Source organism: Cnephaeus nilssonii (assembly GCF_951640355.1).
Source record: "Cnephaeus nilssonii genome assembly, chromosome: 11".
NCBI lineage: Eukaryota > Metazoa > Chordata > Mammalia > Chiroptera > Vespertilionidae > Cnephaeus > Cnephaeus nilssonii.
Window position 1 is genome coordinate 66596735 of NC_137082.1, and position 14598 is coordinate 66611332.

Genomic DNA, 14598 nt, shown 5'->3' on the forward strand with positions numbered 1-14598 from the left:
GAGCTGAAGAGTAAAGAGGAATCCTCGGGACTGGAGGATTTTATGTGGCCCAGAGGTTAACTCTCAGACTTTTCTTGGTGGGGCCTAGGGAAAAGCTTGTCACCTCCATAAGGAGAGGGTCATTATCCCTGCCCCCAGGAACTGCCTGAGACCCCTGAGGTCTGTCCCACTCCGGACAGACTAGAGGGCCTCTGACACCGTGAGAACTAGATAGAGGCACTGACAGTACTTTCACCAGCAAAGGAGGAGGGAGGGACCTGCAGCCCAGTGTGGGCCAAAGGCTCGTGTTCGTCCTCAGAGAGCCCCGAGAACCTGTGACTTAGGAGTGGAGAAGGCAATCCCTGAGCTCCTGAGAGCCCTGGTACCTGCCTGCTCCGATGCCTGCCCAGTCTCTCCCAGTCCTAGTCCTAGAGTGGGAGGCCTCCTCGTCTGGGCACAGTGTAGGGCCAGGTCTGCCCTGCTCTATCTTGTGTCTATCTTGCCAGACTGCTGCCTCTATAGCAGGCTAGGGAAGCTCCTGCCACACACAGGTACCTCTCCTGCGTGGCCAGTGTCCAGGAGGGCTGGGTAGTGGGCGCTAATGAGTGTTGTTAAGTGAAGACATGGCAGGAAAAGATGCCAAGGTTTTTGCTTTTGGTCAAGATGGGTCAATTGCTGGTAAAGGCCCCAGCAAGGGCTCTGCCCACTGCTTCCCCTAAGCTCTCATTGACACAGCCTAGGCCTCCCTTACCACCAAGTAGTGAGCATATTCCTGGGTATTTCTGAGTCAGATAGAGAACCCTAGTTCTGGGGTTCTCTCTCTCTCTCTCTCTCGTTTCTCTCTCCTCCTTCTAGACCTTCTGTGTAATTCCAGTCAAGGTGTGGGCTGGTGGCCTGCCCATTGGAACCAGTGCTTTGGGCATGGGTGTGTGGGGTTGCCCTCCCTGTCCCGGCCATGTCATCCGGTTCATGGGAGGCCCTGTTTCTTTAGCTGCAGATCTGGGACACTGCCGGCCAGGAGCGATTCCGCACCATCACCCAGAGCTACTACCGCAGCGCGAACGGGGCCATTCTTGCTTACGACATCACCAAGAGGAGCTCCTTTCTGTCAGTGCCTCATTGGATCGAGGACGTGAGGAAGTACGCTGGCTCCAACATTGTGCAGCTGCTGATCGGTGAGCTGGGAGGGAGGAAGTCGGGGCTGGCAGGGTTCCTTGGGGCCACAGATCCCGTCTGTCTCAGTTTCTCCTTTTTTTTTTTTTTAGATATATTTTATTGATTTTTTACAGAGAGGAAGGGAGAGGGAGAGATAGAAACATCAATGGTGAGAAAGAATCGTTGATCGGCTGCCTTCTGCACACCCCCCTATGAGGGATCGAGCCTGCAACCCAGCATGTGCCCTGACTGGAATCGAACCGTGACTTCCTGGTTCATAGGTCGATGCTCAACCATTGAGCCACACTGGCTGGGCGCTCTCTCGCGCTCTCTCGCGCTCTCTCTCTCTCTCTCTTTTTAATCCTCACCCAAGGATATTTTTCCATTGATCTTTTAGAGAGAGGAAAGGACAGAGCGAAACATCAATGGGAGAGAAACACATCAATTGGTTGCCTCCTGCATGTGCCCTGACCAGGGCCCAGGCTGGGGAGGAGCCTGCAACCAAGGCATGTGCCCTTAACGGCAATCGAACCCGGGACTCTTTGGTCTGCAGGCCAACACTCTATCCACTGAGCCAAACTGGCTAGGGCTTCTCTCTCCTTTTTAAACAAAGGCAAGCCAGAGCGCAGAGAGGGGCTGCGCTTATCCAGGCAGGAACGGAGCCAGAACTTGACATTCTGATTCTGCTAGTCACTTGTAAAGTTATATTTAAAATTGGAATTTGGGAAGAAAGGAAGCTAAAATTTGATTTGCAGTGTGCTGTATCTGCACAGTGGTTAACACTGGTTAAGTCGTCACACGTGTCTTTGGATTTAATTCCCATAATCTGGCTACTCCTTATTTGTCAGGGTGTGGGCATGAGGCTCAGAGAAGTGAAATAATTTCTTTTTTTTTTTTCCATTTTTTTAATTAAGGTATTATATGTGTACATATCTTACCATTGCACACCTCCCCCCCCCGTCCCACTCCCATACATGCCCTCACCCCCCAGTGTTTTGCGTCTATTGGTTATGCTTATATGCATGCATACAAGTCCTTCGGTTGATCTCTTATCTCCCCCACCTCTGCCTAACCTTCCCGCTATAAATTGACAGTCTGATGCTTTACTGCCTCTGTATCTATCTTTTTGTTCATCAGTTTATAAAGTTCTTTATTATCCACAAATGAGTGATATCATGTGGAATTTTTCTTTCATTGACTGGCTTATTGAGAAGTGAAATAATTTCTCAGTTCACACAGTCTGTGAGCATACACATGTGAAGTTTGAGTTTAGTTCTACTAACCGTAATTCAGCAGAGTAGGGCTCCTCAAATGTTCCCATGCCTCCAAAGCCGTAAAGCGCAGATGCTGGGCACCACTTCCAGAGCATTCAGTTCAGGAGGTCTGGGTGAGGCCCAGGAATGCGCATTTCTAACAAGTTCCCAGGTGACATCTGGGACATACCTGTTGCCGGCTCGGGGACCCCACTTTGAGAACTATGTTGCAGAGATGCGGATACCTCCATTTTCCATTTTTTTCCCTACATAAACTTCCCAGAACTGGGCTCCAGAAGCTTTGGACCACTTGTGTGACCCCTGGGTCCTCCCCTCAGCAGTCAGACTGGTTTTTCTAAGATGAGGTTGTACAGGTGGGTCCTGGATGTCGCTCCAGCTGGGGAAGGTGGCTTGTTCCCACACAGCCTGCCTGGACGGGTGAGAGGGTCAGCGGAGCTCGTCTGCCTGGGCAGTGATGGAGCTCTCCCTACCCAGCCTTCCACGTCCCTCTTACCCAGGACATTTGAAATAAGACATTTTATTGTCGAGTATTTTCCACAAATACAGAAATAACCTAGTGTAACGAACCTTAGATACCCATCACCCAGCTTCAGCAACTCCTGTCACATTTCACCTCCACCTGCATCTCCTCCCTCCCTTGTGTTATTTTTCAAGCGATTCCTAAACACTTAAAAATATATGACAACAGTACCATTTTCACATCTAAAAATGTTGACATTTCCTGAGTAAAATCAAATAGCTGACCTGTATTCAGATTTATAATTACTCCTAAACAACATACGCTTTTTTTCTTTTTGAAATTAGGATCAGTTTCACACATTGAAATTGGTTGCTACATCATTTAAGGTTACCAAAGAAATTTCAGATATTTATAGACATTTATCTATTTTTTTGTCCTCCCTATAATCACATTATAAAAGTCAACCACTTAGAAACTTTAAAAAATTCTTTTAAAAATTGGGTCAAGGAGTAGTTTACCAGATGATTTAGAATGTAATGAGACATCTCACACCTATAGGAGAAGCCAAAGATGTTCTCTCAGGTAAAGTGGTAGTCTGTGTTCTTAGTAGTAGAAAAATAGGAGAGAATAAATAATAAGCATAGTAACAGAATTTTAGCAAAAAAACAAAAACCAAAAAACACACAAAAAGAGCAGTGCCAGATTTCTTTAACTTACACATTTATGGAGTACCTGCCAGATGCCAGTTGTTTTCATATTTGTTGTATCATTTAATCCCTGCTCTGTAGAGGGTGGCATCATTGATGGGGAAATGGAGGCTTCCTAAGTCAGTGGTCGGCAAACTCATTAGTCAAGAGAGCCAAATATCAACAGTACAACAATTGAAATTTCTTTTGAGAGCCGAAAACCGACTTCTGCGCATGGGCCATGAAGTTTCAATCGCCCGCACGTGGTATTTTGTGGAAGAGCCACACTCAAGGGGCCAAAGAGCCGCATGTGGCTCGCAAGCCGCAGTTTGCCGACCACTGTCCTAAGTGATAGGAAACTGGAGTTTCTACCCAGATTTTCTTCTAGCTTTACAGTATGGTATTCGTTTACCTAAATTTTACTGCTTCTATTTCTTAGAAAGAGTCAAAATATACAATCCTCTGGCAAAGGTTAAAAACAAAGAGCGGGGTGGACTAAAGGATAGAATAACAGCTTTAAAATAAAAGTCTGGTTGTTTTAAAGATCACTGTGCACAACTAGTAGTTGACAGAGGGCATCGGGTGGGATTGGGCTTGTCAGCTTGGCCCTGCCAGGTAGGACAGGGCTTCCCTGCACCAGCCGACCTCACCACGCTGCTCCTGGCCTTTCCCTGCAGGGAACAAGTCGGACCTTGGCGAGCTCCGGGAGGTCCCCCTGGCTGAAGCGCAGAGCCTGGTGGAGCACTATGACATCCTGTGTGCCATTGAGACGTCTGCCAAGGACTCGAGCAACGTGGAGGAGGCCTTCGTGAGGATGGCCACAGAGCTGGTCATGAGGCACGGGGGTCCTCTGCTCAGTGAGAAGAGCACCGACCACATCCAGCTGGATAGCAAGGACATTGGAGAAAGCTGGGGCTGCGGGTGCTGACGGGGGTGCAGGGCAGGCAGGCAGGGGCCTCCCCTTCTCCTTGCTCTGGTCTGCCAAGCCCAGCCCTCCACAGCTGGCCCTCCAGGGCACCAGTGGTTCTAGAGCAGCTGGATAAAGTCCTGGAGTCATTCATCCCATGGCCTGGATGCTTGATGGGAAAGCTACCCCGAGGAAAGGAGAAGCAGGATTCCTCTGCAGGAGGCCTGCTGTCACAGGGCAGGGTGTGGGCCCGCCCTGCCAGTCAGTGGCTGTTGCCTTCACGCTCTTACATTTCAGGACCGGCTCGAGTTCACAGTGCGGACCACAGCTGGAGCGGGGCCTGGACTGTGCCTCCCCTGCTTTATACAGACGAGTTCTGACCATTTCACACCTGGGTCTGCTGCAGCCGTAGCAGCAGGTGGCTGCCTCCCAGGGATGTCACTGGTGCCCAGGTCATTCCAGGGCCTCCATATGTAGCTGCAGAGAGCAGAGCAACCAGCCAATAGGTGGTTTCTGAGCACAGCCCAGGGAAGCCCTAACTCCTTTCAGGCCAGGAACCTTCTTCACTGCCAGCTCTAAGCTCACAGACACCATGGGTCCAACTTGCTGCCTTAGCAAGACCTCTCAAGTTTTCCATGTAGTTTCTTGTTTTCAGTCACAAAAGTGTAGGGTCATGGCCAAGCAGGGACTGTCTGCTGGCTTGGGGCCCAAAGTTTTGTCACTCAGGTTGCAAAAACAGCTAATTCTTCAGTTCTGGGGTCTCAGAAGCTTGGGGGTTGGGGAATGAGATAGGAATGTGGGCATTTAAGGGAAAAGTAAAATCTTGCATCCTTGAGGCTCAGGTCTGAGAAATCTTTCCTGTCATGTTTAGAGCACCAGCTCTCCACCTCTCCAGTCTAGCTTAGAGTTTCCCAAACAAAAGGGGCGAGGCCTCGAAGCTCTGGGCCTGGGCATTTCACCACCCCATCCTCGCCCCCTTTCCGCGTGCTCCTCCCTCCCCCCACCTGCCCTCAGCCAGCTCCACATGCACAGGTGCTGAGGTAAGGCAGGGTGGAGCCGAGGTCACTGAGGGTCTTCGAAGCAGCACCAGACGCTGGTGTAGCTCAGAGGATCCCAGGGTCTGGACTTAGGTGATCTTCCTAAGGCAGTCCCAGTTCTCCCATGTCAGCCCCGTTCAGCCCCTCTGGCCTCAGTGTGGGGCCTCAGGAAATGAACTGCGAGGCCGATCATGGAGAGGCAGCCCAGAGCCTGTCGGGCCCGCAGCACCCCAGGCTCAGCCCCAGTCCCCAAGGCAGGCTGTGGCGCTCCAGCGGACTCCCCTGGCCTTCTACTCCAAGCACCTTGGTCTGCGTTGGCCCCTCCCCTGGGCAGGCCCGACTGCAGAGCAAGAAGCCAGACCTTTGCAGTAGCCCTGCAGCAGTCTGATGAGTCAGGGTCGGGCATGGATGGCCGAGACAGACATGAGGCTGGGGGCTCCCTTTCAAGCAGGAGGCATCCGTGGAACTGCTGAGCCTGGTTCTGGCTGGGAAGGATGTTAGCCGGTTGGGCCAGGAGCTGCTGAGCAGGGGTCTGCACTTAGGGGAATCAGCCCATTTTGGGCCGGGGTGGGGTGGGTGGGAGCAAGAAGGCTGCCTGGCTTCAGTCCTCAGTGGCCTTGCTGATGAATGGGGCCAGTTGCTGGCAGGGAGTTGGTGCCTGCCCGGCCCCTCCATTGCAGTGCCTGGACTCCACCTGCAGAGTAGAAAGTGCCTGTCACCGAGGGGTTCCTTGAAGAGGGTTCCATTAAGGTCAAGGGCAAAGGTCCTCCAGCCCCATGACCTCTCTGCTAGGGGCTAGTATTTGGGCAGAGCTGGGCGTTGAATTGAGGCCCCAGCTAGAAAATGTCTCACGAAGCCCTACCTGCTGTTTTTGGGGTCTTGGAGCAGAGGCATGGGCCTGCATCCCTATGATTGACTTGCAGCCCCAGTTCCAGCCGAGAGCACAGGAACCCAGCCGCATAGGGTTTAGGGAAAGGGAGGTCCTTCTACCCCTCAGATGGATGTCCTTGGCGAGGAGGCACAGGAACAGGTAGCTGGCAGGTGACAGGCTCATTTGTCACTTTGGAATGTGAGCCACCACAACCCCCGTCCTGGGGGCAGGAGGCCTGAAGCCCTGCAAAGCCTTGGCTTAGAAGGGGAAGGAAGAGCGACCTAGCCTGGGACCAGGGAGGCTGCTCACTGGTCACCCCTTGGTTTACCCAGAAACCAAGGAAACAGACGTCTGAAACTCTGGGCCTCGCAGCCTCTCACCTGGCCGTCTCCCTGACCTTGGCTCCTGGGCTTCTAGTCTCGCTGCCCCAACCCCCTCCTGCGGCCGTCAGTGTCCACCGTGAAAGGTCACTCCTGGTCCTGCCACTCCCCCCAACACCTTTCAGGGGGCCCTAGGGTACCTGGAGTGCTGTCCACACTTGACCCAGAAGCCCAAGGCCTTCACAGCTCCACCCTGGCTTCGTTCCAGCACCTGCCTGTCCCCCAGGACCATCCTGCCCCCCTCCACTTACCCTTCCGGCCCCGCCTCCACTTACCCTGCCCTTTTATTCATGTCACTTATAATCCCACAGATGACCCAGCTGGACACCCCTTAGAACTGGCCCCGCCCCAAGCTAATCTCTTGTTCATAGTTCTCTCCAGCAGGAATGAGTTCTTCCCTTCCGCCTCCGCCTGTGAGGTTCCTCCACCCACTCCTGGGCTGAGGCCATTTCCTTATGCTCCGAGAGAGATGCCCGCACCCTCAGACACACATGCTAGTGCTGAGGGCGAGGCATTGACTGCGTGCCACGTGGGGTCCCTGCTCTGTGTGCCCGTCAGGCTGGGCCTCTATCTCTGGGCCTTAATCCTGTGTCAGTTGGAGTAAGAAAATGAGGGAAGTATATGAGACAGCAAGTAAGACTTGTTTCTGTTTCCTTCCCCAGCAGCCTCTGGGGCAAGAGAACACTTTAATCTCTATTTATTTTATTTTATTAGTTTATTTATTTTACTTGTAGAGAGGGAATCGAACCTGCAACCCTCCTGTGCATGGGATGATGCTCCAACCAACTGAGCCACACCAGCCAGGGCTTGCTCTTTGTTTATAAATCACCTAAGAGCAGGAGTAGGTGGGGAGGGGCCAGGGTGTGGGAGAGGGAGCAGGGGAAGGACATCAAGGAAGTGTCCTGGCAGCCAGGCCTGGGGAAGGGCAGTGGTCTGGGTGAGGCAGATGTGACATGGGCTGAGGGAGAACAAGAGGGAAGTTGATATGGTTATGGGAGGAGGACTGGGGTGGGCAAGAGACACGTGATCCTGACTCCTAAGCCAGAGAGGTGGTCCCCTGTCCTCGGGGGTGGGGATGGGGTAGGGGTGGGGACTGACCCCAAAGGCACAAGCCCCGGCAGACGCGGAGCTGGAGGAAGCTCCTAATTCATATTGAATTCAGTCACTCTTCTCCTGGAGGGCTGCCGGGGAGCGGCCGGGGGCTCTTAGGGACGATCTGAGCCCCACTGTTCTGGACTGTTTGGGGCGGGGAGTGCCTTAGCCAGCCCAAGGATGCCATTTACCTTGGGAATTTACATTATCTGTTTATATAAACCTTTATGTCACATCTATTTTTAAAAACATGGGAAAGTTGCCTTTATGGAAACTTAACAGAGCCAGAGTGTACACATTCCTAAACCATTAAACAGTTTTCTCTAATGAGCCAGTGGCACCCAAGACTGGTTCTCTTACCTTTGAGCCCAGAGCCAGCCCGGGGGGCTATATCCCCACAGATGGTCCCACCTGCCTACCTGCCCCTCCCCTCCCCCTGCTCGTCTCCAGGCTTGGAGTTGGTTGATGAGCCTACATGTTGCCCACTGCCCGACGGTTAAGATCTCTGCCCCAGACGAGTGTGGGATCCCCTGGGCAGAGAAAGAGTCAACTACCCAAGGAGCGGGAAGGAGTTTGGGTCCCATCTCTGCCAGGGATACTCACGTGACCTTGGGCACGTCACTGTGCCTTTTGGACCCAGGTTCCTTCCGTGTGTTTGTGTGGGGAGGGAGGTTGGGAATATTTGGTGGTTGCCCGGAGCACGAGGCATTCCTCACACTTCTTCAAATGTCTACTTTTTCAGATGAGCCAACAGACTCGGGTTGGGAGTCCCATGCTTGCCAAAGCCTTGTAGCCGCAAGGAAATTTAGCTCTTATTCCAAGTCAAATCTAAGAACCCCGTGAGGGCCAGACTGTTGTTGTTCACTGCTATGTTCCCAGCGCAGCGCCGAGAACGGGCTAGGCACCTAGGGCTGAGGAACTGCTGAGGCCTGAACTGGCTCCGGCGCCAGGAATCCCGTGAACCCAGAGTCCACCACGATCATGGGGTGTGCTCCTGGCCGCTCACAAAGGCCTCTGCTGAAGGGGTGAGAGGAGAGCATGGCATGACTGCTCATGGCAGCCAGGTGGCATGCATCCACCTGCCAAGCCTTGTTCTCAGACACACTGACATCATGGGCTCAGACCAACCTCCATTCAAAGTCCAGACCTGCCCTGACTAGTTGTATGCACTTGGGCAAGTCATTTCTCCCCTCGGGGCCTCAGTTTCCAAGGACATAGGATACTTTAGTTCCTGTCCTGCCTGCATCCGGGATGCCGTGATGAGATCCTGGGCTGGGAGGAGCTCTGTAAACGGAAGGACTGGAGCAGGGCCCCCTGTCCTGTCTGTCCCAGGTGGCCAAAGGCTGCTGAGTTCCGCTGACTGAATGAGGGAGGCCCAGAGCCCTGGAGATTCCAGGTGGGCCACACTCCAGGCACTTGCCAGCCACCTTTTCCAGGAAGAAACACCGCTGTCTGAATTTCCTGCTCTCAGTGAATGCATGGCAGCCCCAAGCCCAGTGTGTGCCCCTTGAAAGAAAAACCCACATCTGATCGGGCACTGCACACCCATCCCAGAGGCTCTGATGTGGGCCAGGCTGTGCCAAGGGTCCTTCCTTTTCTCTGCCCACAGCAGGGACTACCCAGACCCCGGGTCAAACTCACAGTCCAGTCCTGGACTTTAAGGCAGGGAAACGGAGGCCAGGGACCTGGAGGGGTTTGTTCAAAGCCCCCACTGAATGTGCACCTGAACCTTCTATTTTGGGCCAGGCCCGGGATGGGTGCTGGGCCCCGAGCTGAATCTGCCCCTGCTCGGCCTCAGCCCCGCCCTGCACCCTGCACCCTGCACACATCTGCCCAGCAGCTGGGCTGGGGACAGGGGCCGCCAGCACTCCCTCAGAGAAGCCAGGATGCAGGGTGCCTGGCCCCAGTGTCCCCTCTCATCCTCACAGCTCTGAGGTCCCTCCTCTGTCACCTTCCCCACACGCCACTCCCCACCCACCCAGCCTCTGCCCAGCCTCTGTCTGACGTGGCTCCTGCCTCCAGTTCCACATCTGACTGCAGGTCGCACACTGACCAGGTCACCCCCTTGCTCAGACCGCTGCACGGCTCCCTGCTGCCCTCAGTCTCCTTCAAGAGGCCCCAGGACCACCCATGGCCCGGCTGCACTCTCCCCGACCCTTGCCACCCCTAGCCACACGTGACCCTGCCATTTCCCCAATGTGCTGCCTCCAGGCAGGCACCCCCCGCCCCACACCCACCTGCTGTGTAAAGGGCTTCTCCAGCAGGACAACCTCCTGGCCCTGATGCTGACTCTCAGACACGCCCAGGGCCCCTCTGAGCATGGGGAGGGCCCCACTGCCCTAGAGGCTGCCCCTCTGCTGTCAGGTCTCCCGCTGGGAAGAAAAGACCCAGGAGGCAGGTCTGGATCCACCTGGTGCTTCCTGGGCATCCCGGTGTACAGGCCACCTCGGGGGCACAGGAAGGTTGGCTCTGGCACCGACCTCGGGACAGGGAGCCCAGGGAACAAGCTGCAGACAGGGAGGCTTCCCCTTCATATACAGTTCAGCGCTGCCAGTGAGGATGGTGCCCCGGGGAGCTGGAGGCTGTGTGCGGGGCTGCGGGGACCCAGGAGACGGGGCCATCATGAAGTGGGCTTGGGAGAGGAGGCCAGGAGGGAGGGTTTCAGAGGCCCATGAATCCCAGCGAGGTTCACAGGCCAGCGGCGGGCATCATGCAGGAGCTTGTTAGAAATACTGACTCTCAGCATCCACCTCAGACTCCTGAGTCAGAATCTAAATTTTAATAAGATCTCCAGGGATTTGTGTGCATGTTACAGTTTTTAAAGATATATTTTTATTGATTTCAGAGAGGAAGACGAGAGAGAGAGAGAGAGAGAGAGAGAGAGAGAGAGAGAGAGGAGAGAAACATCAATGATGAGAGAGAATCATTGGTCAGCTGCCTCCTGCACAAGCCCTACTGGGGATTGAGACCGAAACCTGGGTATGTGCCTTGACTGGGAATTGAACTGTGACCTCCTGGCTCATAGGTTGACGCTCAACCACTGAGCCACGCCAGCCAGACCGCATGTTATAGTTTGAAGAACACTGGTCTACACACCTGCCCACCCCACCCGGGTGCATGGTCAGGCCCTGACCTCTCAGAAGTTTTTAGGTTCTTCTTAAAAAAGAAATCCTCAGAGATCTTGCCCATTTCCCTCTGGGCAAAGAGTGTTTTCCTTCCTTTGTCTGAATGCAGACTTGATGTGTAGACATCAAGGGCAAAGGGCTGGTGGTTGGCTCCTTGACAAGACCCAGGCTCTGACTCTGACCAAGATGGACAGAGACAGGGCCCTGGAGCGGGGAGTGGAATCCCCGGGGTCAACCTAAAACCCGTCTTCCATGCACACTCTCACTCTGTCTGCCAACGTTGGACAGTCATCCCTGATAGGGATTCTTGTTTTCTTCTGGGTCCATGCGCACTTTAAGCTGTATACCTTTTTTTCAGAAAACATGTAGATTCGTATATAGCCCCAAATATGGCACATCGCCAGGATGAGGAGGCAGGAGGGTGGATTTCTGTCTCCAGGATCTTCTGACTTCCATTTGGACGGTGGTGACAGCCGTCGGAGGCGATGGAGTCTGAGAGGTGTCTCTGCTACTTCACTGGAGAGTGTAAACACGGGCCTTGAGAGCCAGCGGCCGAGATAAGACGCGAGCCCTGGCCATCAGGCTCCTTGAAATCCCGGGAGGGAACTGTGGGTTTGTGGATGAGGCTGCGGCTACAACAACAGCTACCACGTTCTCAGGTTTAGATTTGACAAGATGGACATGATTCTAAGTGGACCCTCCTTGTGGGAAATCCATCCAAGGAACGAATCCTAAAAGCAATGACACCTCTGGCACAGGAATATCCCTGAGAGCCGGTGTGAACACGAAAGGGGCCTCCCTGAGCCTGACGAGCTCAGGGGCCCGTGTGGCGGGCCTGACAAGCTCAGAGGCCGAAAGTGCCCCCAGAGGGTGGTCTGAACATTAAAATTCCCCTAAACGTGAATTGTGGCTGGTAGTCCCTCCTGGGCCTATACCTTCCTCCATAAAGGCCAGTCTCTACCTGAGTGAGTCTATTCTCTCCTTTCCCCGCCCCCAGGGCACCGAGCTGGGGAGCACAGCACCCCTCGCTGTTACCTGTTCCCCGCACACCATCTCTATGTGCGGTAAGTGTTACTTATTAACTCTCCTGTAAGACAAGGGTTCCTCCATTTTACTTTTTTTCACTCCCTGAGATTTCCCCACTTTGCTTTCTCTCACCCCCTTAATGTACCACCAGTGTATGTCATGTAACCCTCCCACGGCTCCTCCTTTTATTGTAACGTATAACATAAGCTGCAAAACGGCCGTTCTCCAGAGCATTTTCTCAGTCAGTTGAGATGTTGCTTCCCAGCAATGATCAATTTGGCTCAAGTAAACTCATAAACATTCTCCGCAGGTTTATCGATACTTACTTGCCATAGTGAGCAGGTTTCCCCAATGAAGCCCGCCCAGAACCACCTGTGGGCCTGGTGCCAGGGACCAGTAGGGGCCCATTGTGTCCCACAGGTTCTCTGGCTTTGCATCAGGTGAGTTTTTCTTGGAATTCTGGACCTACCTGTTTGAAGGAGGCCCTGACTTTATCTGAGCTGTTCTTAAAAAGAAAATTCTCGCCTTGGCGGGTTTGGCTCAGTGGATAGAGTGTCGGCCTGCAGACTGAAGGGTCCCAGGTTCGATTCCGGTAAGGGCATGTACATTGATTGTGGGCACATCCCCAGTGGGAGGTGTGCAGGAGGCAGCTGATCGATGTTTCTCTCTCATCGATGTTTCTGGCTCTCTATCCTTCTCCCTTCATCTCTGTAAAAAGTCAATAAAATATATTTAAAAAAGAAAGAATGAAAATTCTCAAAGTGGCACTGAAGGACAAGTGTTGAGATAATTCAGCTAAGGATAAGGGTCAATTGAGATAATCCAGAGATTGGGGGGGGAGGGGGAAGGGTGGCTGGTTTTCATTTTGGCTTTTTAAAAAATATATTTTTTTATTGATTTCAGAGAGGAAGGGAGAGAGAGATAGAAACATCAATGATGAGAGAGAATCAATGATTGGCTGCCTCTTGGACACCCTTGACCGGAATCAAACCTGGGACTCTTAAGTCCGAAGGCTGATGCTCTATCCACTGAGCCAGACCAGCTAGGGCTTGACTAAAGTTTCTTGACAAGGCATCCATTTAAGACACCCAAGCCTCTGAACTTTGTACAGATCTTTCCTAGACGTTGGCAAAATACAATGTTTGACTTTAGTTTCTAAGCTCATACTCTCAGGAGACCCCAGGTGTTTCCCCCAGAGCCAGCCTGTCTTCCTGTGTGCATGTGTCTGTCTGGCCCCCTCTGCCCTTCCCCGTGCTGACACCTCAGCACCCCTGCCCGCCCGCCCACCCTGCACCGGGAAGGTGCTCTTGAACGCCTAGGAGGATGGGGAGGCCGAGGCGGGCCGGCTCCTTGCAGGTTCTGTCCTTATGGATGCGTGGAGATTAGGGAAGGGTATTCGAATAATCCTTGGCAGAGTGACCAGTGGGAATGCTGGCAGGCAGGAGAGGAGCGGACCTCTCCCTCTTCCGCAAACACTTGTCACTTTATGGCCAAGGCGTGCGCTGCAGTTCCTCTACTGCACTGCTCCAGAACTGCCACTTGGGGGCGCAGTTCAGCTCCGCATCGGTTCTCAGCTGAGCCCCTCTGTCTTTCCACCTTTTTTTTTTTTTTTAAAATATATTTTATTGATTTTTCACAGAGAGGAAGAGAGAGAGATAGAGAGCTAGAAACATCGATGAGAGAGAGACATCGACCAGTAGCCTCCTGCACACCCCCCACCGGGGGATGTGCCCGCAATCGAACCTGGAACCGAACCTGGGACCTTCCAGTCCGCAGACCGACGCCTGTCCACTGAGCCAAACCAGTCTCGGCTGCCTTTCCACCTTAGGATAGGATGAGCAGATCCAACACACAGGGCCCTGCAGCGGGGATGTTGTGTGCAGCACCCCGGGGCGGTAATAGGAGCTGCCCTGAGAATAACGGAAAAATGGGAGGTGAGTCCGGAGTACACAGGACTTTCCCTTTCCTTCTCACCACTGCAAAGGCCGCTGCTGTGTGAATTTCCCAGTCTATTTAGCCAGTTCTCTGCAGATGGGCATCTGGATGGCTTCCCCTGAAATAATGCTGCCATGAGTTGTCTTGTGTAGACTTCATTTTGCATTTTTGCTATTGTATCTTTGGCATGAAAATTTAAAAAGCCAGAGTACAGGCTAAGAGGGGAAATGCAGATATAATTTTGCTAGGCATTGGTAAATTCCCCTCCATATGGACTGCCCCATTTTGTGTGCCCTCCAACAGCGTAAGAGCATCCCTGTTTCATCACATTAACACTTTGTGACATAAGTTGCAAATCTTTTTCTAATTTGCCATTTGTCTTTTTTACCTTATTTTTGTGTTTTGGGACACACAGCTTTGTGTGTTTTTTTCTTATGTATTTAAATTTTATGTTTGGTCATAAAATAAACCTCAGTAAAATTAAAAGTGTTGAAATCATACAAAATATGTTCTTTGACCACATGGAATGAAGTTAGAAGTCAACAATAGATGGAAATTTGTGAAATTCACAAAAATATAAAAATGAAACAACATGATCCTAAATAACCACTCAGTTAGAGAAGAAGTCACAAGGGAAGTTAGAGCATACCTGAATGAAAACAAAAACACAG

At 52.6% G+C, this 14598-nt stretch overlaps 1 protein-coding gene across 2 annotated transcripts in view; it reads left to right on the forward strand.

Moving 5' to 3' along the window:
- The window catches only part of RAB43 (RAB43, member RAS oncogene family), a 28439-nt gene extending 17729 nt beyond the window's left edge, over window positions 1-10710 (forward strand). Inside the window, exons 2-3 of one of the 2 annotated variants that reach the window (XM_079783574.1) lie at window positions 977-1154; window positions 4232-10710. In XM_079783574.1, the coding sequence (XP_079639700.1) occupies window positions 977-1154; window positions 4232-4482 (429 nt within the window). In that variant the 3' untranslated portion in view covers window positions 4483-10710. Of the gene's footprint in view, window positions 1-970; window positions 1155-4231 lie in introns of both variants that reach the window. The other variant, XM_079783573.1, reaches the window with a different exon arrangement.
- The last annotated feature ends 3888 nt before the right edge of the window (window positions 10711-14598 follow it).